The sequence below is a fragment of the Manduca sexta genome, chromosome 6 (assembly GCF_014839805.1).
Source record: "Manduca sexta isolate Smith_Timp_Sample1 chromosome 6, JHU_Msex_v1.0, whole genome shotgun sequence".
Classification (NCBI taxonomy): Eukaryota; Metazoa; Arthropoda; class Insecta; order Lepidoptera; family Sphingidae; genus Manduca; species Manduca sexta.
The window spans coordinates 10,605,231-10,622,937 of NC_051120.1; the positions used below are offsets into that span (position 1 = coordinate 10,605,231).

Consider the following 17,707-nt stretch of genomic DNA (forward strand, 5'->3'; position numbering starts at 1 on the left):
TTTTAGAACTCCGTGAAAATAGCTTAAAAGTAGCCTGAACAAGATTTTGTTTTAACTTTCAGTTTTTTTTATTTTATGATCTGAATGAAAATACTTTCAACCCAAAAAGGAATTTAAGATTTAACAACTAAGTATTGATATATAGCTAGTTACCATATCTAGCAGGCGAGACCTGGAAGCTCTCGCCGCTGTTGTTGAACTGCCAGTAGAAGGCGACATCTGCGGGGTCCGCGGCCACCGTGCAGCGCACGCGCAGCGGTTCGTCCAGCCGCGCACCCACCACGAGCGGCGTGGGTTGTGCGCACACCGGCGCGTCTGTATGTCACCAATATTTGAGACATAAGAAAAAGAAACACGGATATTTTTTACAAACTATACGGATTTTAGAAGGAACTAAACATTTCACCAAAAGGTTGATTGATGAACTTAAACTAAACAAAAATACTATCTTCATTCTATTTATAAAATCTTTTAAACCAGCTGCAGCTTCACACAGTACCATCATTATTTACAATCTGTAGATTCCCACTGCTCTGTATATCTTCATACTATGCCACAATATTGTCACTTGAAGAAATAAGTTAACCTTACTCAAAAAAAAAAACATTACAAAAGCATTGTCAAATTACCATTTCGTTGGGTCGTGTACTAGCCAAAGAAGTAGCTAAGCAATTTCAAATGTTCAAAACGTTTCTTCACTTATACCTACTTTAATAGCAACAGTTATTTTTCTTTAATGAAGTCCACTCCTTATTATTTTATTCTTTAAAAAACAATTGTTAAAAGAACACAAGTTTAAATGCGATTTGAAATATTGAATTTGTTGAGATATTTGTGTGGATGATTATACATAGCAATTTATAAACTTAGATAATTATACTTACATTGTACTCTAAGATACACAGGTTGGCTCGTCGACTCTCCCATTTGGTTGGCCGCCCTGCACGTATAAAGCCCTCCATCCCTCTTGGTGACTTTCTGGAGGACCAACGACTTGGTGCTTATGAACACTCCTGACGACATGTTCTGGCTCACCGGCTGGTCCTGAAATTGAACTTGTGTTTGATTCCAGAAGACGTGGACGCATTGCCGTAGCTTGCCATAGACGGTCCCTATATCAAAATTTGTTAGGGGCCTCGAGGGCAGTTCGAACATTTGTGTGCCTGCTTAGCTTAGTGTAGATATGGGTCAAGAGGTTCCCCTAAAGTTCGGGGGCCCTGTATCATTGATACGACTGATACAGCCGTAGCTACGCCCCTACGTGGAAGGATCCATAATTAGAAAGAAAGGATGTGCCAATATACAGTTAACGATAGAAGGACACATTAACTTCAATCGAAATATTATTTTTAATTTATCTAAAATAAAGTAAAACCTCTGACTTTCAATTTAGTGATGAAAAAACAAATGTTAATAAAGAGACGAAAGTTTAAAGGCAATTTATATTATACATCAGAATGACACATAGGCTACAATTTACAATTTATAATTTATGACTCAAGTAAGTCGGAAATAAGTTATCCCGGAAAACTCCTTCACGCGGGCGAAACCGCGGGCAAAAGCTAGTAGAATATAAACCAAGAATGATTTGACAAAGATGGCTGGTGTTTTCGTCAAACCTTCATTATTTAATTTACCCTGACATAACTCTATACAATTCCAAATATCAGCGAGTTGAAATTTTATTATTCTATCGGGGAAATTTAATTTTAACTTTTTAATAGAGTTGATGCCAGCTGATGGACTTGATTCGTTAAATTATTTTTTTTGTTTTGTACGGAAAATGCTTCTGGACCTGATGTAAGTAGAGCGGTGTCCAGAATATTGATTGATGACAGATGATCTCTCGCCAGTTGACACAAATATCGAACTGTTCGAAACCAGATATACGCAGGCTGATCCCTGAAGGCGATACACTTAGGATAGCCACTATGACAAAAAATCTATCAAATTAAATGGATTATTAACCCATTTCATTTGATAGATTTTTCATAATAATGTTATATTCCCGTGACACGCGTAATGTCATGTAGCTGTCATGTAGCAGTCATGTTTGCCAGCAAACATTCCGCTGGTAAATGGGTTAACGACATTAGATAAGTTAAACTTATACCAAGAATTGCATGCCATAGAATATTTCTAACGTTATATTAATTCTCTCATGCTAGAATCTATCGTTTTATATGTGGATATTTATACAGTTCATACGACAAATAAGCTAATTTTTCTATCCTCACAACCAAATCTAACTTCATTACTTTCCTGAATCTATTGTCATAAATATAATTACAAGACCGCATTATTTAAATTCCTTTTCGTATTTATTACGAGCGTAGGGGGAGGGTAGGGGGGATATATCCCAAACGCATCGCTTTCCCTCGTCAGAAGAATTTCTCGAGCATCGCACTTTGATTCGCGTTGGCATTCGCGATGTACGAAGCTAGCAGTCTTAACTCTTGAAATTTTCTCTGTATTCGAAGTTGTTTTTGATCGCAGTACATATTTTTTTTTTATTTAAAAGTTCAATTGTCTTTAAGTTTTAGATGAATTTAATCCAAAATATTGGAAGAAGAAATGCTGCAAAATCTGGTTTCATCATTCCATTGTTTCCAAAAATAAACGTACGGGGTTATCAGATTGTTCAACCGATATCTGCTGCAAATATCGGACATATCTTCAATACCTAAGTAGTAGGTGACTTGTCTAAGTTACGTATGTATTGACTATTGACTATCGCTTGATACAATGGTAAAAAAAAAACATCGGAAAATATCCTACGTAAAATCCTTCATAAAAATTTCAAAGATATATGAATTCTGCCAAGTCGCACTTGCCAGCGTGGTAGACTAAGGACTAAACCCTCTAGTAGATGAGATCCAAGCCCAGCAGTGGGACAATACATAATACAGGGCTGGTATTACATAAGATGAGGTATACATTGACAGAAATAACATGAGAGTAGAAAAGGGAGTTGTATAAAAGCTAATTTTCCTCCAACTTTTTGTTTAACTTGCCCGTGCTTGCAAAGTGGCCACTAGTTAGTACTTCAAGGCTAGAGTAATTTTGGATCACTGAAGGTTATTTCGCACATATTTTTATACTGGTTCTGGGACTGTTTTCTGAATAATCTAGGTAAATGAAATGAAAAATTTCGAAATTTTGGTATTTATTTTTTGTCGTTCACCTTATTTTTTTCATTTTTTTTTTTTTAGTATGTAGAACCAATTTATTTGTTTGATTCTCATTTGAAGGCATTATTTTTTCAGGTTTCTCGGTGGCGAATATCGAACCGCTAGTCTTCAACATGTTTTAAGACGTTAATCGCTCGTGACACCTACATAATAATAACAACTAACTACCGACTCACTCACGTTATGGTACCAGGAGATCCGGTGCTCCCTGGGGTTAGCCCTAATGTTGCACTCAAAGTAGACATCATCGCCTTCCTTAATGTCGTTGGGGTTAAGGGTGCTGCCCAGAGACATTGTCAGGACTGGTCTGTCTGCAAAGGAAAATAAGTTATAATATACATAAAACAAGATGGAATTTAGTTTGATACTGAAAATGATATTTTTGCAAACAGAACGATATAGCAACTAGATCACCAGTTTTATTTATTCTCAGAATATTAGTCGCGGTTATAAGTACAGTTTATTATGAAGTAATATCAATAACCACGAGATGGTTTCTTAAGTAGCCGGAATTATACTGGCATGTCGTAATGGATATGAAATAGATAAACCTGGAGTTACATTTGTATGTAAGCGGTCGCTTTCTGGGGTTGTTTCAATGACTTTTGCAGAGGTTTTTTTTCAAATCAGATAATGTTTTATTACAAGAAACACATTCTAGAGTATTTGATGTTTCCCTAAAATCTTCTTAAAATGTTAGCACACGGATTGTTTCTCGTTCGTAAATTGTGCCAACTACACTCGAGCACACCATATTGTAGGTTTACGTAAGAACTCTTTTAAGTAACTTAAGGATTCTTAATGTAAAATGTCTTGTAAAAGAAGTTTTAAATGTTCAGGTAATGCCGCCAGTGGTTGAGTTGCTATGGAGAGAGCGGAGGAAAGTCTCTTCAAACTTTCTTAATTAAATGACAAAATATAAACAATATTAGTACCTACTTTATAGACATGAATGTGAAACAGTATCTTTCCCATACAGCTGTCAAATGAATATTGAGAAAGTGGATTCTACTATGTAGCTTCGGGTCAAATATTTATATAGATCTAGATATAGAGAGAGAAACCGAAATATAAAATAGAATTAACAAAACAATAAATGTTTCGCGGTAAATAGCTTACTCTTAGACAGTAAATGTATCGAGTGACTGTCCTTTTGGACGACATAGTCCTAGTACTGTACCTGCCAGCTGGTTGTGCCCATATATATATGGGCACAGCAAAGTGAGCTCATTGCACCTAATGGCAAGTGGAGTTGATAGTATCCACTGATTTATTTTCCACCAATCGACACAATGATATAAGCATGTTTTAAACCAGATAGATATACACAGACTGATCCTGAAGCGCAACACAGTTTATCAAGACTAGAAACTAATCAAACTTACAAACAACGCTCATCCTGAAGGAGTCTTCCAAAGCGACCCTCAAGACTGGGTTGTCTGCCCTGCACCTGATGACGGTGCCGTCATCCTCAGGTTGGGGCAGCATGGTCAGCCTGCTCACTGTCGTAGTCTCGTTCGTGAACTCGCTGTGCTGTCGAATTTCAGTGCTGTCAGCAAACTGATGGGGTTGGTTAGTGGATGATTGAAATGTCTAGTTCGATTGGGGTTGTTATTGGGGTTCTGGGTAATGTTGCTACTCTATGAGTCGGGGAGTTTCATTAAACAGTTGGATAAAAATGGCGCTACTAATATTTTCAAAAATAACAGTAGGGACCTAGAATGCTAGGCTAAAACGGAATTAAACTACAAAATGAAATAATTTCTTTGAGATTATTGTATTATTAACTAGTTGAATAGACGACGACAGCGTATGTAGAATTTTATAATCTATAATTAAGCTTCATTGCGACATTTTGTTAATTTTTTTATAATGTATATGTTGCGTAATTCTATATCTTGTATAGCTTGAAATAATAGTGAAGACTACTACCAGTTTTTACAAAAAGCACGAACGCAATATATTGAATAATGCAAATAGTTTTAGTACTATCCAAGTATAATATCTAAAGATCACCCTCAATGATGCAATTTTCGAAACGAAATAGAAAAAAAACGATAGCAAATACTCGTATACCTTCCCCCTGGTGTATCTCCTGTTCTCCCTGTACCAGGTGATCTGGGCCGGTGGCCTGCTGCCATGGGAAATACACACCAGAGTCATTTCATTGTCTGCAGACATCTGCCCTGGTTTGTTTGTGATCATCACGGACAGAGGTCGCACTGGGGACAAGAAGAATAGAAGAAATGTTCGTATGTTCTTAATAGCTCCATAAATTTACGAAATAGATAAGTTTTGAAACGTTGGCGTTAAATCTATCTCAAGTATAGGTTGAATACGTCATGTAATGTCGCCATGCATTCATTCAATCATGATGGGACAATTCTACCACACAGTATTATGCACTACCCGGTAATACCGGATATATCCTGTATCATCTCACCAGCTGTCTCCCATCCTTCCTACAAATCCCTTAGATCCTAATTACTTACAATGCATCTCCACCCTGGCAGTCCTCTCATGCGGACTCAGCAGGGGAGTGTTGGTAGCCTGGCAGCGTATGCTGGTGTTCAACCAGCTCCGCTCAGCGCCGCCCACACTGATCCTGCTTACTATCACCTTCCCGTCATTCTTCAGCAAGGTGTGGTCTTCCAACGGCTTGTTGTTGATCAGCCATGTTAAAGTTGGTTGTGGACGCCCTGGGGGGAAAGAATTTTTTAAATTTGGGTTATGATCAAGTCTTCTTAGTTTAGTTAATGAGAACAAGTGACCTTAGCTAATGAGAGGCTGTGGGCGACAGATAGGTCACGCCTTTAGATCAATTGTCGAAGGAGGATTTTTCTTTGTACCTACCCCTTGCAAGCGCGCGGCCCTTAGACGGTTGTCTAGATAGCTTACTGTTTATCTGGGAGCTTGATTTTTCTATTTGGTCGCCTTATATATTACGAGCCCTTATAACATGTTTGATACACACACGCCTTTTAATCTCAAAGGGGCAGGCAGAGGCATAACAGGTACACCCACTTCGTGTGCGTATTTCGTCCCATGATGTGAAAGGGGGTGACCCTATCGCCAGATCAAGCACAAATTCCCAAGTCCGGGCTGATACCACTTTGTTCAAGAGTAACCTATCGTAATCGGGGGTAATTTAGCTTCCTGATAGTGACAAAAAATCAAAATCGATCAAGCAGTTCGTGAGGTTAGCGCGTTCAAAGAACAAACAATCTCTTCAGCTTTATATAACAGTATACAGTCCCGTGTCGGCACGCATACGGGCAGGTAGTGTGTTATCGCGTCTCGGTACCTGGCACTATTCGCATCGGCGCGGTGTATGGTTAATGCAGTATATTAGCGCGTGATAGGCGCGCGCCTAATAATCCGGCGACAATATGGCATCGAGTCGACAGATTAACATCGATGCAGTGAATATAGCGAGTAACGAGGATTATTCAACGCGGTGTCCTACGCCGTTCGCATTGAATGACGTTGTGGAGGAAATAGATATTGGTAGCGAAAATGAAGCAGAGTTGGGAAGATCATCAAAGAGGCAACGGGAGAACAGCAGTGAGGACGATGAAGGTGGAAGGTGGACGGAAGTAAAGGGTAAAAAGACGTGCCGTGATAAAGATACTCTAATAAAGGAGGACAAATATGAGGTATATATCTCTTCTAAAGAACGGCTACCTAAACAATTTACGATGGCACGGATACTAAACGAGAATAAATTGAATAAAATAAGCAATATTAAATATTTAAATCCCTTTAAAATACGGCTGCAATTCGAAAATGAGACAGCGGCTAAAAGTCTTTTTGAATGCGAGAACCTCATAAGCAAAGGCTGGAGAATTCAAAAAGCAATGGAGTTGTCCGTTTGCTATGGTGTTATTAGAGATGTTGACCTGGATCTCACCGATGATGAAATCACACAAAATATAAGTTGTCTCCCGCCAGCGAAGTTATTATCTTTTAAACGTATGAATCGCCGGAACAGGGATGAAGGAGGGTGGTGTCCCAGTGAAACCATACGGCTATGTTTTGATGGCGATTACTTACCAGCATTTATTCGTGTATGTGACATAAATATAAGGGTAACTCCATATATACACCAAGTCTCCCAATGTTCCATGTGTTGGAAGTTCGGCCATATACGGAAAAGGTGTCCTGGAAAAAATGTTATCTGCCCTAAATGTAGCGGTCGTCACGAGAACTGCGATACTACAACATTTTCGTGTGTCAACTGTGGTGGAGACCACATTTCCTTAAGCAAGTTATGCCCTGTTTATAAAAAGGAGAGAAGGCTGAGGGAAATCATGGCCGAATTTAGGTGCACATATCGAAAAGCCTTAGAATGTATCGTACCGCCCGAGAGCCCTACCCCATCTCCACACCCGACTGCGCTGGACAATAGTGATAAATTCCCCCCACTTCAACAATCCGCTCAGATCCCCTTCTTGCCTGATGTTCAACAATGTCCCACATTCGCAGAAACGGTTCAACGGAAAACTCGCAAAGTTGGGACGGCGACTACAACTTCCCGCGAATCAGCTAAAAGTAATACAGAATCTAGGAAGAAAAACGTATTATTCAAGATGATTGGTCTTCGTGGAATATAGATTCGGTTAATAATGAAAATTCTCCACCTATAGATGATCGAGACCAAAAAAGAGAATTTCCTTCATTTTGTGAACTTTTATCTCGTCTAAAAGAAGTTATTTTTATGCAACAAATAGGGGCGACAGCTAAAATTAGCTCAGTTATACAGTTGTGTTTAGAATGGTTTACATTAGTGATACGTCGATACATGTCTGATTGGCCTTGGGTGAAAATGTTGATAAATATAATTACTCAGCAAAGTGATGGCTAATAACACGGTAAAGTTGAATATATTGCAATGGAATGCCCAAAGCATTAAACCTAAAGTAATTTCTTTTTGAAATTTTAAGACAGGAAAAGGTCCATGTTGCTTCCCTTAGTGAGACGTGGCTTGAACCCGATAGTCAATTTAATCTTAGCGGCTATGATATCTATCGAACTGATCGAGTTGACTCATACGGCGGTGTAGCTTTAGCAGTTCACAAATCTATCAAATCGCAGAGGTCACCTATACACATGCGCAATAGTGGTATAGAAGTAGTGTGTGTTCAGTTATTCAACTGCTACCCAATTGAGTATATAGTAGCAGTCTATTGCCCGTCAAGAATCGTTACCTCCTACCAGGATTGGGAACATCTTTTTTCTAGTTGGTCAGCTAAAACTCTTATTTTAGGTGACTTTAACGCCCATCACATAAGTTGCTCCTATAAAACTGACCCAAGGGGTAATTTAATTCATGATTCCCTACTAGAGAGTAACTTTATTACTTTAAACGATGGGTCACATACTCGAATTCGTTTAGTTAATACTATTCTTCAGCAATCGTCTCCGGATATTTCTTTGGTCTCTTTAGATATTGCCTCAAAGTTTGACTGGAATGTACTTAATGAAAGTCTTAACAGTGACCACCTTTTAATTAAAATTTCCACTATTGCTGTGTCACATTTTCCGCCAGTAGTTAAAAGGAATTTCCGTAAAGCAGATTGGGGTTCATATAGCAAATATTTAGAAGCGAAATTACGGGATTTATGCTTACCTGACAATCCTCAGGAAGCCTATGACCTTTTTATATATTGTGAACGAGGCTGCAAATAAATTTATTCCTCTACTTAAGTTTAACCAAAACCTAACCTCAAAATTTTCTCCTAAGCCATACTGGACTGCTATACTTTCACGAGCCGTAGCATCTCGCCGATTAGCGTTAGCTTCATTTAGACGTAACCCTACTCCCCACAACTTAGGTATACTTAAAAATAAGATTAATTTAGCACAGAGACTGATCCGTCAGGCAAAAAAAGAGGATTGGCAAAATTTTTGTACTTCAGTAAATGAGTCAACAACATCCAGTGACATGTGGCGTAAAATGAAATGGCTGAAAGGTTACAGTTCTTCCAGACGTTTTGTCGATCCTGAATGCAGCAAAGCTTTACTCCTTTCTTTAACGCCAGATTTTGTATCACCATTACCCCCAATCATTGTTAACAATAACCCTGCTTTAGAGTGTGAGATCTCTATTCAAGAGCTCGAAAAATGTATCAAACCGAAGGATACATCTCCTGGATACGACGATTTTTCATATTCTATGATTAAAAATCTTCCCGATGTAGCCAAACGTGTTCTTCTAAAGCTATTTAATAAATTATTATTCAACAGTTTTGTTCCCTATCAGTGGCGCGATATCTGTATAACCCCAATCCCTAAACCTGGACGCGATTCTAATGTCTTTTCTTCTCTTCGCCCTATATCCTTGATGTCCTGTTTATGTAAAATCTTTCATTATATTTTATATAGACGGCTAGAATGGTTTCTTGAAAAACATAATATATTCTCTTCAAATATGGTAGGATTCCGCAAATGTAGATCTTGTGCAGATAGTTTAAGTTGCCTTATCTGTACTGTACAAACAGGTTTTTCTGAAAATTGTTCCACTATAGGCTGTTTTTTAGATATCGAAAATGCTTACAATAATGTAGATAATACTGCTTTGATTCAGACTCTGGATAAACTTCAAGTTGGAAAAATGATTTGTAATTATTTGTGGAATTTTTTGCGTGAACGAGTTCTTAAAATTAAAATAGGTAATGGATATATTTCTAGAAGTTCAGGGCGTGGCTTAGCTCAGGGAGATCCTCTATCTCCTCTACTTTTCAATGTAGTAACATCAGATATTTGCAAAATACTGCCGAATGATATTAACATATCCCAATATGCGGATGACTTTGTTATTTATACTCTATGTAGATCTAGTCATGAAGGGCAAGTCAAGATTCAGGCATCTCTTGATCTGGTCAGCAAAATGTTAAATCGTGTCGGATTGGACATTTCGCCCTCCAAAAGTAAAATTTGTATTTTTAGTCGTGGTTTCCGTAGACAAGTTATTGATATTCGCTTGAATGATACTCCATTGGTTTTGGTAGATACCGTAAGATACTTAGGAATGTGGTTAGATAAGGGACTCCGCTGGAATAAACATATAGACCAAATGTGTAAAAGGTAGCAAAGTTCATAAACATCTTTAGAATTTTAGTTGGTCCAGGATGGGGTATTCATCCTGTTCACTTAAGACGGCTATATATTGCACTCGTTCGAAGCCGTATGGACTTTGCAAGCTTTTTATTTGATAATAGTGCCGACACTCATTTGGTTAAGCTGGATAGATTACAAAATATATGTTTACGATTGATTGGTGGATTTGTAAAAAGTACCCCTATTCACGTTATGGAGTCTGAACTATTTTTGGCACCATTATTTGTACGTCGTCGATATTTGGCCGGAAAATTTTATTTGAAGTCGAAAACTTATAAATTTCCTATAATAAAGATACTTGAATTATTAAAAACTCAATGTAACAATTTTTACTGGAGACGCAAAAGAAACCTTTGTTGGTAATAGTATGTGAAATGTTAGGCCGCGAAATTTTTTATTGCAGTAGCGATTTGACCATGTATTCAATGAATACTTGGGTTAGTAACATGGACCTATCAAGTTATGTTAAACCAACACTAGAACATATTGACAAACCCAAACAAAATTATAACATTACAAACTTAAAAACCCTTTGCTGTAATTCACTTAATGATAAATATTACGATTTCTACCCTATTTATACAGACGGCTCTAGATTCAAAAACAATTCGGGTGCAGCGTTTTTGGATTTAACCTCAAACACCTTTTGTAAATTTAAGATACTATGCTCGAAATTGTCTATCATGCATATAGAACTTATTGCTATCGCAGAGGCTTTAGGGTATATAGAATCTCTAAATGGTGAAAGATTTGTTATAATTACGGACTCAAAAGTGCTCTTTTACACTTACTTAAATGCACTTCATCATTTAGAGGGCTTCCAATAGCATATTCTATCATTAAAAGTATTTACAATATTCTTGGCATAAATAAATTAGTTGTGTTACAATGGATCCCTTCTCACATAGGGCTTGACGGTAATGATGTAGTTGATAAATTAGCAAAAGAAGCAGCTTCAGATGGAATACCATTCAGCTGTCTTCCTTGGCATACAGAACTACTACCTATAATTAGAGAGAAATGTTTAGAATTTTGGTCAGAGTATTTTGACAAAAGATCTTTATCAAAGGGAATTTGGTACAAAGTAATTCAACCATCATTACCCCGTTCTTTCTGGTTCGGTGTGAGTGGGATTAGTCGACATGAGGTTGTCACTGCTTTGAGGCTTCGCGCTGGCCATGTACCACTGAACAGCTTCGCTTTCATGATGCGTAAAATAAATTCGCCTAATTGTTCAGTATGCGGAGTTGTGGAAGACGTCTATCATATTTTATTTGAATGTAGTCTCACTGAGACCCAAAGATGTCAAGCTTTTGGTGACAAAAATTATAATTTAGGTTTTTATAATAGCATTTTGGCCATTCCGTTGTCGAAAGAGGCTAGAATGCTTTACAAATTAATAATTACAGGTTTAAGATTACGGGAACATTAATTTCCATAACTTTGTGTTTTTGTTTTGTAGATATGTAAGTTTTGTATATTATTTTTGTATTCAATAATGGGGGTGACATTTTCATTAATGAAAAAACCCTCTAAGGAAATAAAGAGAAAAAAAAAAAAAATATAACAGTATAGAAATATAAATAGACTGTCTTCACGCCTAACATAAAATTCCAAACCCCCTCCCCAACATAAGCATACTTACGACTCCTAACTTGTTTACAAACAGTAAACAGCCTAATTACAAGTCAAAAAACGTATAACACAATTTGACTGGAAGCCACAAAACATAGCTCGCGTAATTAATTGTTTGTTCTCAGTAACGCTGTATTTAATGACGACCTACAAATAAAATAACGAGCAGGTTTTATCATTGTGAATAAGCGAATATATTTTTTTCTGGACATCCGCTGCTAGGATATATCTTATATCCGCCCGGATCGCGACCACAGTATCCAAGATGACTAACTCGCCATAGTGGCATGTAACTGCGTCGCGTTCTGGGATCAGCCTATGTATATCTGATTTCATAGCTGGCATGATAATGTCTATTGGCGAAGAGAAATCTGGATTTTTATTAAAAGGGGCTTGGTAAAGCGACCCTGCTTCACGTGGTGGTAAGTGGAGTTCTGTCCAATAATCTTACCTTGACCTTACTTCATCTGATTTAATATAACATGGGAGGATATTTGAATGTTTCTGTACAATTAACTCAAAAAACCTTGAAGGATCTCTGAAGGGAGCTTTTTCTTACAGTAAAATGCACAATGCGGCTTCCTTTACAAAAGCTTCATGAGGACAGACCAATGAACAAAAGTTAGTACAGAATAAACACAGTGAAAGTAATAAAGTAAATTAACTAATAACCAAAATCCTTTGTTAATAATTAAATAATAAAACTTTTAACGAGCTGTATTTATTTAATTTATTCATTAATTTAAGATAATTATAATTCTACAAACTTTATGTATAACAAAATACCGAGCCGAAAGGCTGTTATGATTCTATTGAAAATATACTTACATTATTTTAATTAATAAATAATAGTGAGATTATATTAACATTCAATTGATATGAATGCCATCTCCAAAGGGGAGAATAGGCCTTACGGACAATATTATCTGCGATATTATTATCGAAAACAAAATGCCTAAGAAACTACAGATTTTTTCACGACATACAGCAATTATGCTAACGATAATTAACAATAAGCTAGTAACTGCACAGGCTGTCCACCAACCACCACAGACCGAAGTGGGTCGAAGGAAATTTTCAATGTCAAAACTTCTACTTGCCTTCTAGTTTTATTCTATGGTAATCAAATTTATAAAATTTGCATTAATCCACGAAATCTTACTTGAAGATGAGATATTAATGCACCAAATTACGAATGCGTTCGCAGTTCGCACTTATATATGTTCAATGTAATTAAAATGAGTATTCATGAGGTTTATGTCGTATAAAACATTAAAGCCAATATTATGATCTGTTTTTAAAATATAGGGGATCAGATGAGAAGACCAAATTCAATGACGAAAAAACAAAGAATACCTTCTTTTTCTGTTCAGATCTGTCAATTTAATCAACTGTGGTTCTACGTTACACTGCCTTCGATTCTTGAGATATCGCATGTTAATGAAATTCCTAATTATTTCAAACTCAATGACCTTCAAACCATTGAATAACTTTGTTATAATTGCGTATGACCAACAGTTCAGTCCGTCCCGCGACCATGAAGGCTGCAGTCTTCGAAACGTCAAATAAAATATAAATAACCGTGATAAAATCCGTAAATAGTTATATTTCAATGTCTAATATTCGCGTACAAATAAGAAATGATTAAATATTCAAATTATTCATTAAAACTTCTAACTGCTAACTTCACAGAAAACTCAACCATAAAAACAGTAATTTTCTGATTAATTGCATAACCTTATCGTCCCCATTCACCCCTGCATCCATATACTCCATATAGCGCTATAACCTCTAATAAAATGTCTCCTATATAAATATCTCGCGAACTTCGCGCCTCCCTGAAATGTAATATTCAAATCACAGCCAAGTGTCGCAGTTTACACGTCTCGAGTCCATTCGAACCCTCATCAGACGTCCCAAAATGGACCATTTTAGCATCTACGTCTTAGACTTGATGTGAATTATGGACCGATGCTCATAATTTTTTGATTTATAATGATATAAACCTTCTCCATAGGAATTTCGAAGGTATTTTAAGTCTGCCAACCAACAAAGTCGACATGGAGGACTAAGGCCTCTCAGTAGGTGAGATGAATTACGTATCAATTAGCGGAAACCTCCCCCAATGTGAATCGAACCAAAATGGTAACATAGTGATTACGCGAAATTGTAAACCCAATATTAGAAAAAATAACCCTCAGTAGTAGAAACGACCTGTGCTCAGCAGTGGGCAACATGCAATGCAGGGTAATATTATTTATTTCATTAATCACGTTAGTTTTTTGATTTATCTTGAATAGAAAACCTACCACATACCTGGGAAAGTTCTCTATAGGAATTTCGAGGGTGTGTGAAGTCTACCAATCCGCACTAGGCCAGCGTGGTGGACTAAGGCCTAATCCCTCTCATTAGTAGAGGAGGCTCGTGCCCAACAGTGGAACAGTATATAATACAGGGCTGATGATGATGATGAGAAGGCAAAGATATTTTAAATTTTAACTAAATGGGCCTTCGTCTATAAAAAACTCCATTATAAAATGAGTATTCATTCAAGATAAAAAGTAGTCAATATTCATTTAATTCCAGGACTTAGCATGTGTCCCAAATTTCACCCTTTCCATTCAGTTCATCGTTTACTTAACAAATATCCGAACGTCTTCACAATCTTCCATACATTAAGATTCCATAAATACATCTATATACAGTGTTGCCAGAAGGTTACATTTCTTACATTTTTCGTTACTTTTGACCCCCTCGCGTAACATGTAAGTAATTTTTATATTTAAGGCAATTTTCGTAACTTTTGAGAACAACGAGATTTGTAATACAATTTTTTTATTGTAAACAGATTACGAACGCATTTCTATTCAACGCCTCCAAATTGACCGCACCTAAAACTGGCGGGTCTAAAAGTATTTCAATCCATATCACACTTAGAGGTGGCTCGCCATGACAAAATGAATATTAAAACTTGATTTTGCTTGAGTGTCCGCACGCGCGCACATTACCTACTTCGCGAGTCCCCGCGGTTTCGTAGCTACAGAAATGCTTGCCCAAAAACGCGTAAATTAAAAACAAAACAATAATGTAACTTTTGCAGCAAAAATGTAACATTTCAGGAAACGAAATGTAACTTACGACTCAAGGACCCTGGCAACACTGTCTATATAGCGAAGTCCTAACTTTGTCTGCAGGATCAACAAGTATTGACCTCGTTCAATTGTGAATACGAATTTTAGATAGGTCTCTTGTGTTCCGTTCGAGGTCGTCGCCAAAATGCCTTTCAACAATCTTTATTGTTAATAAAAAAATTAAAAATGTATGGAAATGACATTTCTTATTGATAAGTCCATTGCTATGTTATACCATTCACATACATATATTGTTAGTTGTCTCATATGTGACAAATCGCCTCGATAGGTACCACCGCAATATCTATTTCTGCGGCCAAGCAGAAGTGTGCAGTCACTGTTGTGTCCCGGTTCGAAGAACATTTTAGCCAGTGTAACTACTGGGGCATGATTCTCTACGACAATGTCGAACTTGTAACACGGCGTGTTTCGTTAACTTCGTGTTATGACTGTGTAAGAGTATTCTGGATGCTAATTTGACATTTCATGAACACGATGAGGTGTGACACATCCGCCTTACGGGCATGTTACGAATTGTCAAAATAACGTGCGGCAATCCAGCGCGTCTATGCGCGTTTAGACAAATTAATTATTTAGATACAACGACTGTATAATTTCTATTGACGATAGTATCCTCTTTACATCGTGAAAACTCAAATATAATATTCTACCTTATCAGAAACAAAAACAAACATAAATCCTAAATGATCGAATTAATATTCAAACCTATGTTTTTGTATCTTGATAGTCAAATTTGTGTTATGGGCTCAGCGGTGAAAAATAAGCTACTTTACTACTGGCAACCCGACTTTTGACAACAATTGAGGTCAATCAAGTTTATTTTTTATTACTTCGATGTAATATTTCTATTAGTAAATAGATAGGCCAAACAAATATAAAACACTAATGAAGGTATCTTTTTAAACAATGTTTTCTTAATTATGTACATTACAAATAATACTATGTAGTTTCTTTGTGGTGAAAGTTTTGTACCTATAAAGTTTGATAACAATAAACATTATTGAAGAAATTTTTACTAGTTATACATTATTGTTGTTATAAGTAATTGGTAGACGTCTTAATCAAGGGCTTAGCCAGCTTTAAATTAAATATCAAAATCTTCAAAATGTGAATATCGATCCAGGGAAACAAAGCAAAAATTTCATGTAGGTAATCCCAATCATTTTATACAATTATATACAAAAGTATGTAATCATGTTGAATCTAAAATTGTTTGTACAAACACTTTTCCTTTTTTATTTTAGGAGACCAAAGGCATCTTACATTGAATACTAATGTTAACAAAACTGATAATATCAAATGTAATAATAAAATAATTTCTTTTACAGGATAGTGAATGTAATGCAAGATATTCCAAATAAATAATAGTAAAATATACTCAGTTTTAACAACACATTATTTTTGTTTTATTTTTTATTTGTTGTTCAGTCTTAGATAACATAATATAAGTAAAATTTCTATACATGAGTTTGAATGTTTGTTAATTAATCAGTTTTACCTTAATAACTAAATGAATGTGTATGAAATATGGTACTCAGACAGTGAGCTGTGGATTGAATAGAGTACTTTTTATTCCAAAAAGATTAATGCCGGTTGAGCGGCAAATAGAAGTTACTAGGTAATAGAGCTATAATTTTTTAAAAATAACGTTTAATAGGCAATATACACTTATTTTAATTATTGGTGGTAAGTCTGTTATATGTGAGTGTCTGTCTTGATAGTTATAAGGTGTCTACGGCAATGTCTATTTCTATAGCCAAGTTAAACTGTGTCCATGCACTGATGTGTACCAGTTTAGAGGAAATTGTAACTAGCGTAATTACTTTATAAGACCTAAAATCTTTGTCTCATTCTGAAAACCTAGTGTGGAACGTCACATAGTGCTTTACAATTCAAAGTTCCGGATGGCATTGTAACTGTTTATGGGCGGTCGTATCGCTTATCATCAAGTAAACGGCATCCTCGTCACATTATTTAACTAAATAAAAAAAATAATTTGAGTTAATGCCTTGCCGATTTTGCAACAAATTTTATAATGGAATGGTCCGTAGAATTCCTATTAATATACGTTGTTAGCGCTAATTTAACATAAACTGCATAAGCACAACAGCATTTACTATTATTCATATAACGCATTCGTGTAAAATCTTCAGTAGCATTCAATATATCAATTCAATTCAATTTTTAAAATGTGGCTTTAGTAAACAAATCAAGTAAATAAGTCAATGACATTGACATTTGACAATAATTTTGAAGTTATATTTTTTCGTTTGAAAACAATCACAATCTACAGAAATTTCTTTAAATTATTTTTATATTCCTTTCATGTTTCTTACATTTAAGTATATACAAAAATGGGATTAAATAAAGTTTGGCAGTGATTTATTCGAGTTACATCATTTAATATCACGAATACAAACAAAAAAAAAGCCTTTTCAAAAAAAACCGATACTTGCCGATTCGAGGGGATGAAAGATTTCTGAACGCATTAACACATCGTAATATAAAAAATATTAAGCATAGACAACCTATCGTATGGCATACACAATACCTATTTATCAATTACACATCGTGGCGCGTGTATGAAACGCGTTTGTGTTTAGAGCTTGT

At 36.1% G+C, this 17,707-nt stretch overlaps 1 protein-coding gene across 2 annotated transcripts in view; it reads right to left on the minus strand.

Moving 5' to 3' along the window:
• Window positions 1-17,707, minus strand: part of LOC115451756 (hemicentin-2) — a 165,480-nt gene that overhangs the window by 15,688 nt on the left and 132,085 nt on the right. For both annotated transcript variants that reach the window (XM_037446238.1, XM_037446232.1), the window contains exons 7-12: window positions 5,684-5,890; window positions 5,268-5,413; window positions 4,577-4,724; window positions 3,372-3,502; window positions 885-1,044; window positions 154-315 (exon numbers count right to left, since the gene is read on the minus strand). In XM_037446238.1, coding sequence (XP_037302135.1) covers window positions 154-315; window positions 885-1,044; window positions 3,372-3,502; window positions 4,577-4,724; window positions 5,268-5,413; window positions 5,684-5,890 — 954 coding nt within the window. The remainder of the gene's footprint in view (window positions 1-153; window positions 316-884; window positions 1,045-3,371; window positions 3,503-4,576; window positions 4,725-5,267; window positions 5,414-5,683; window positions 5,891-17,707) is intronic.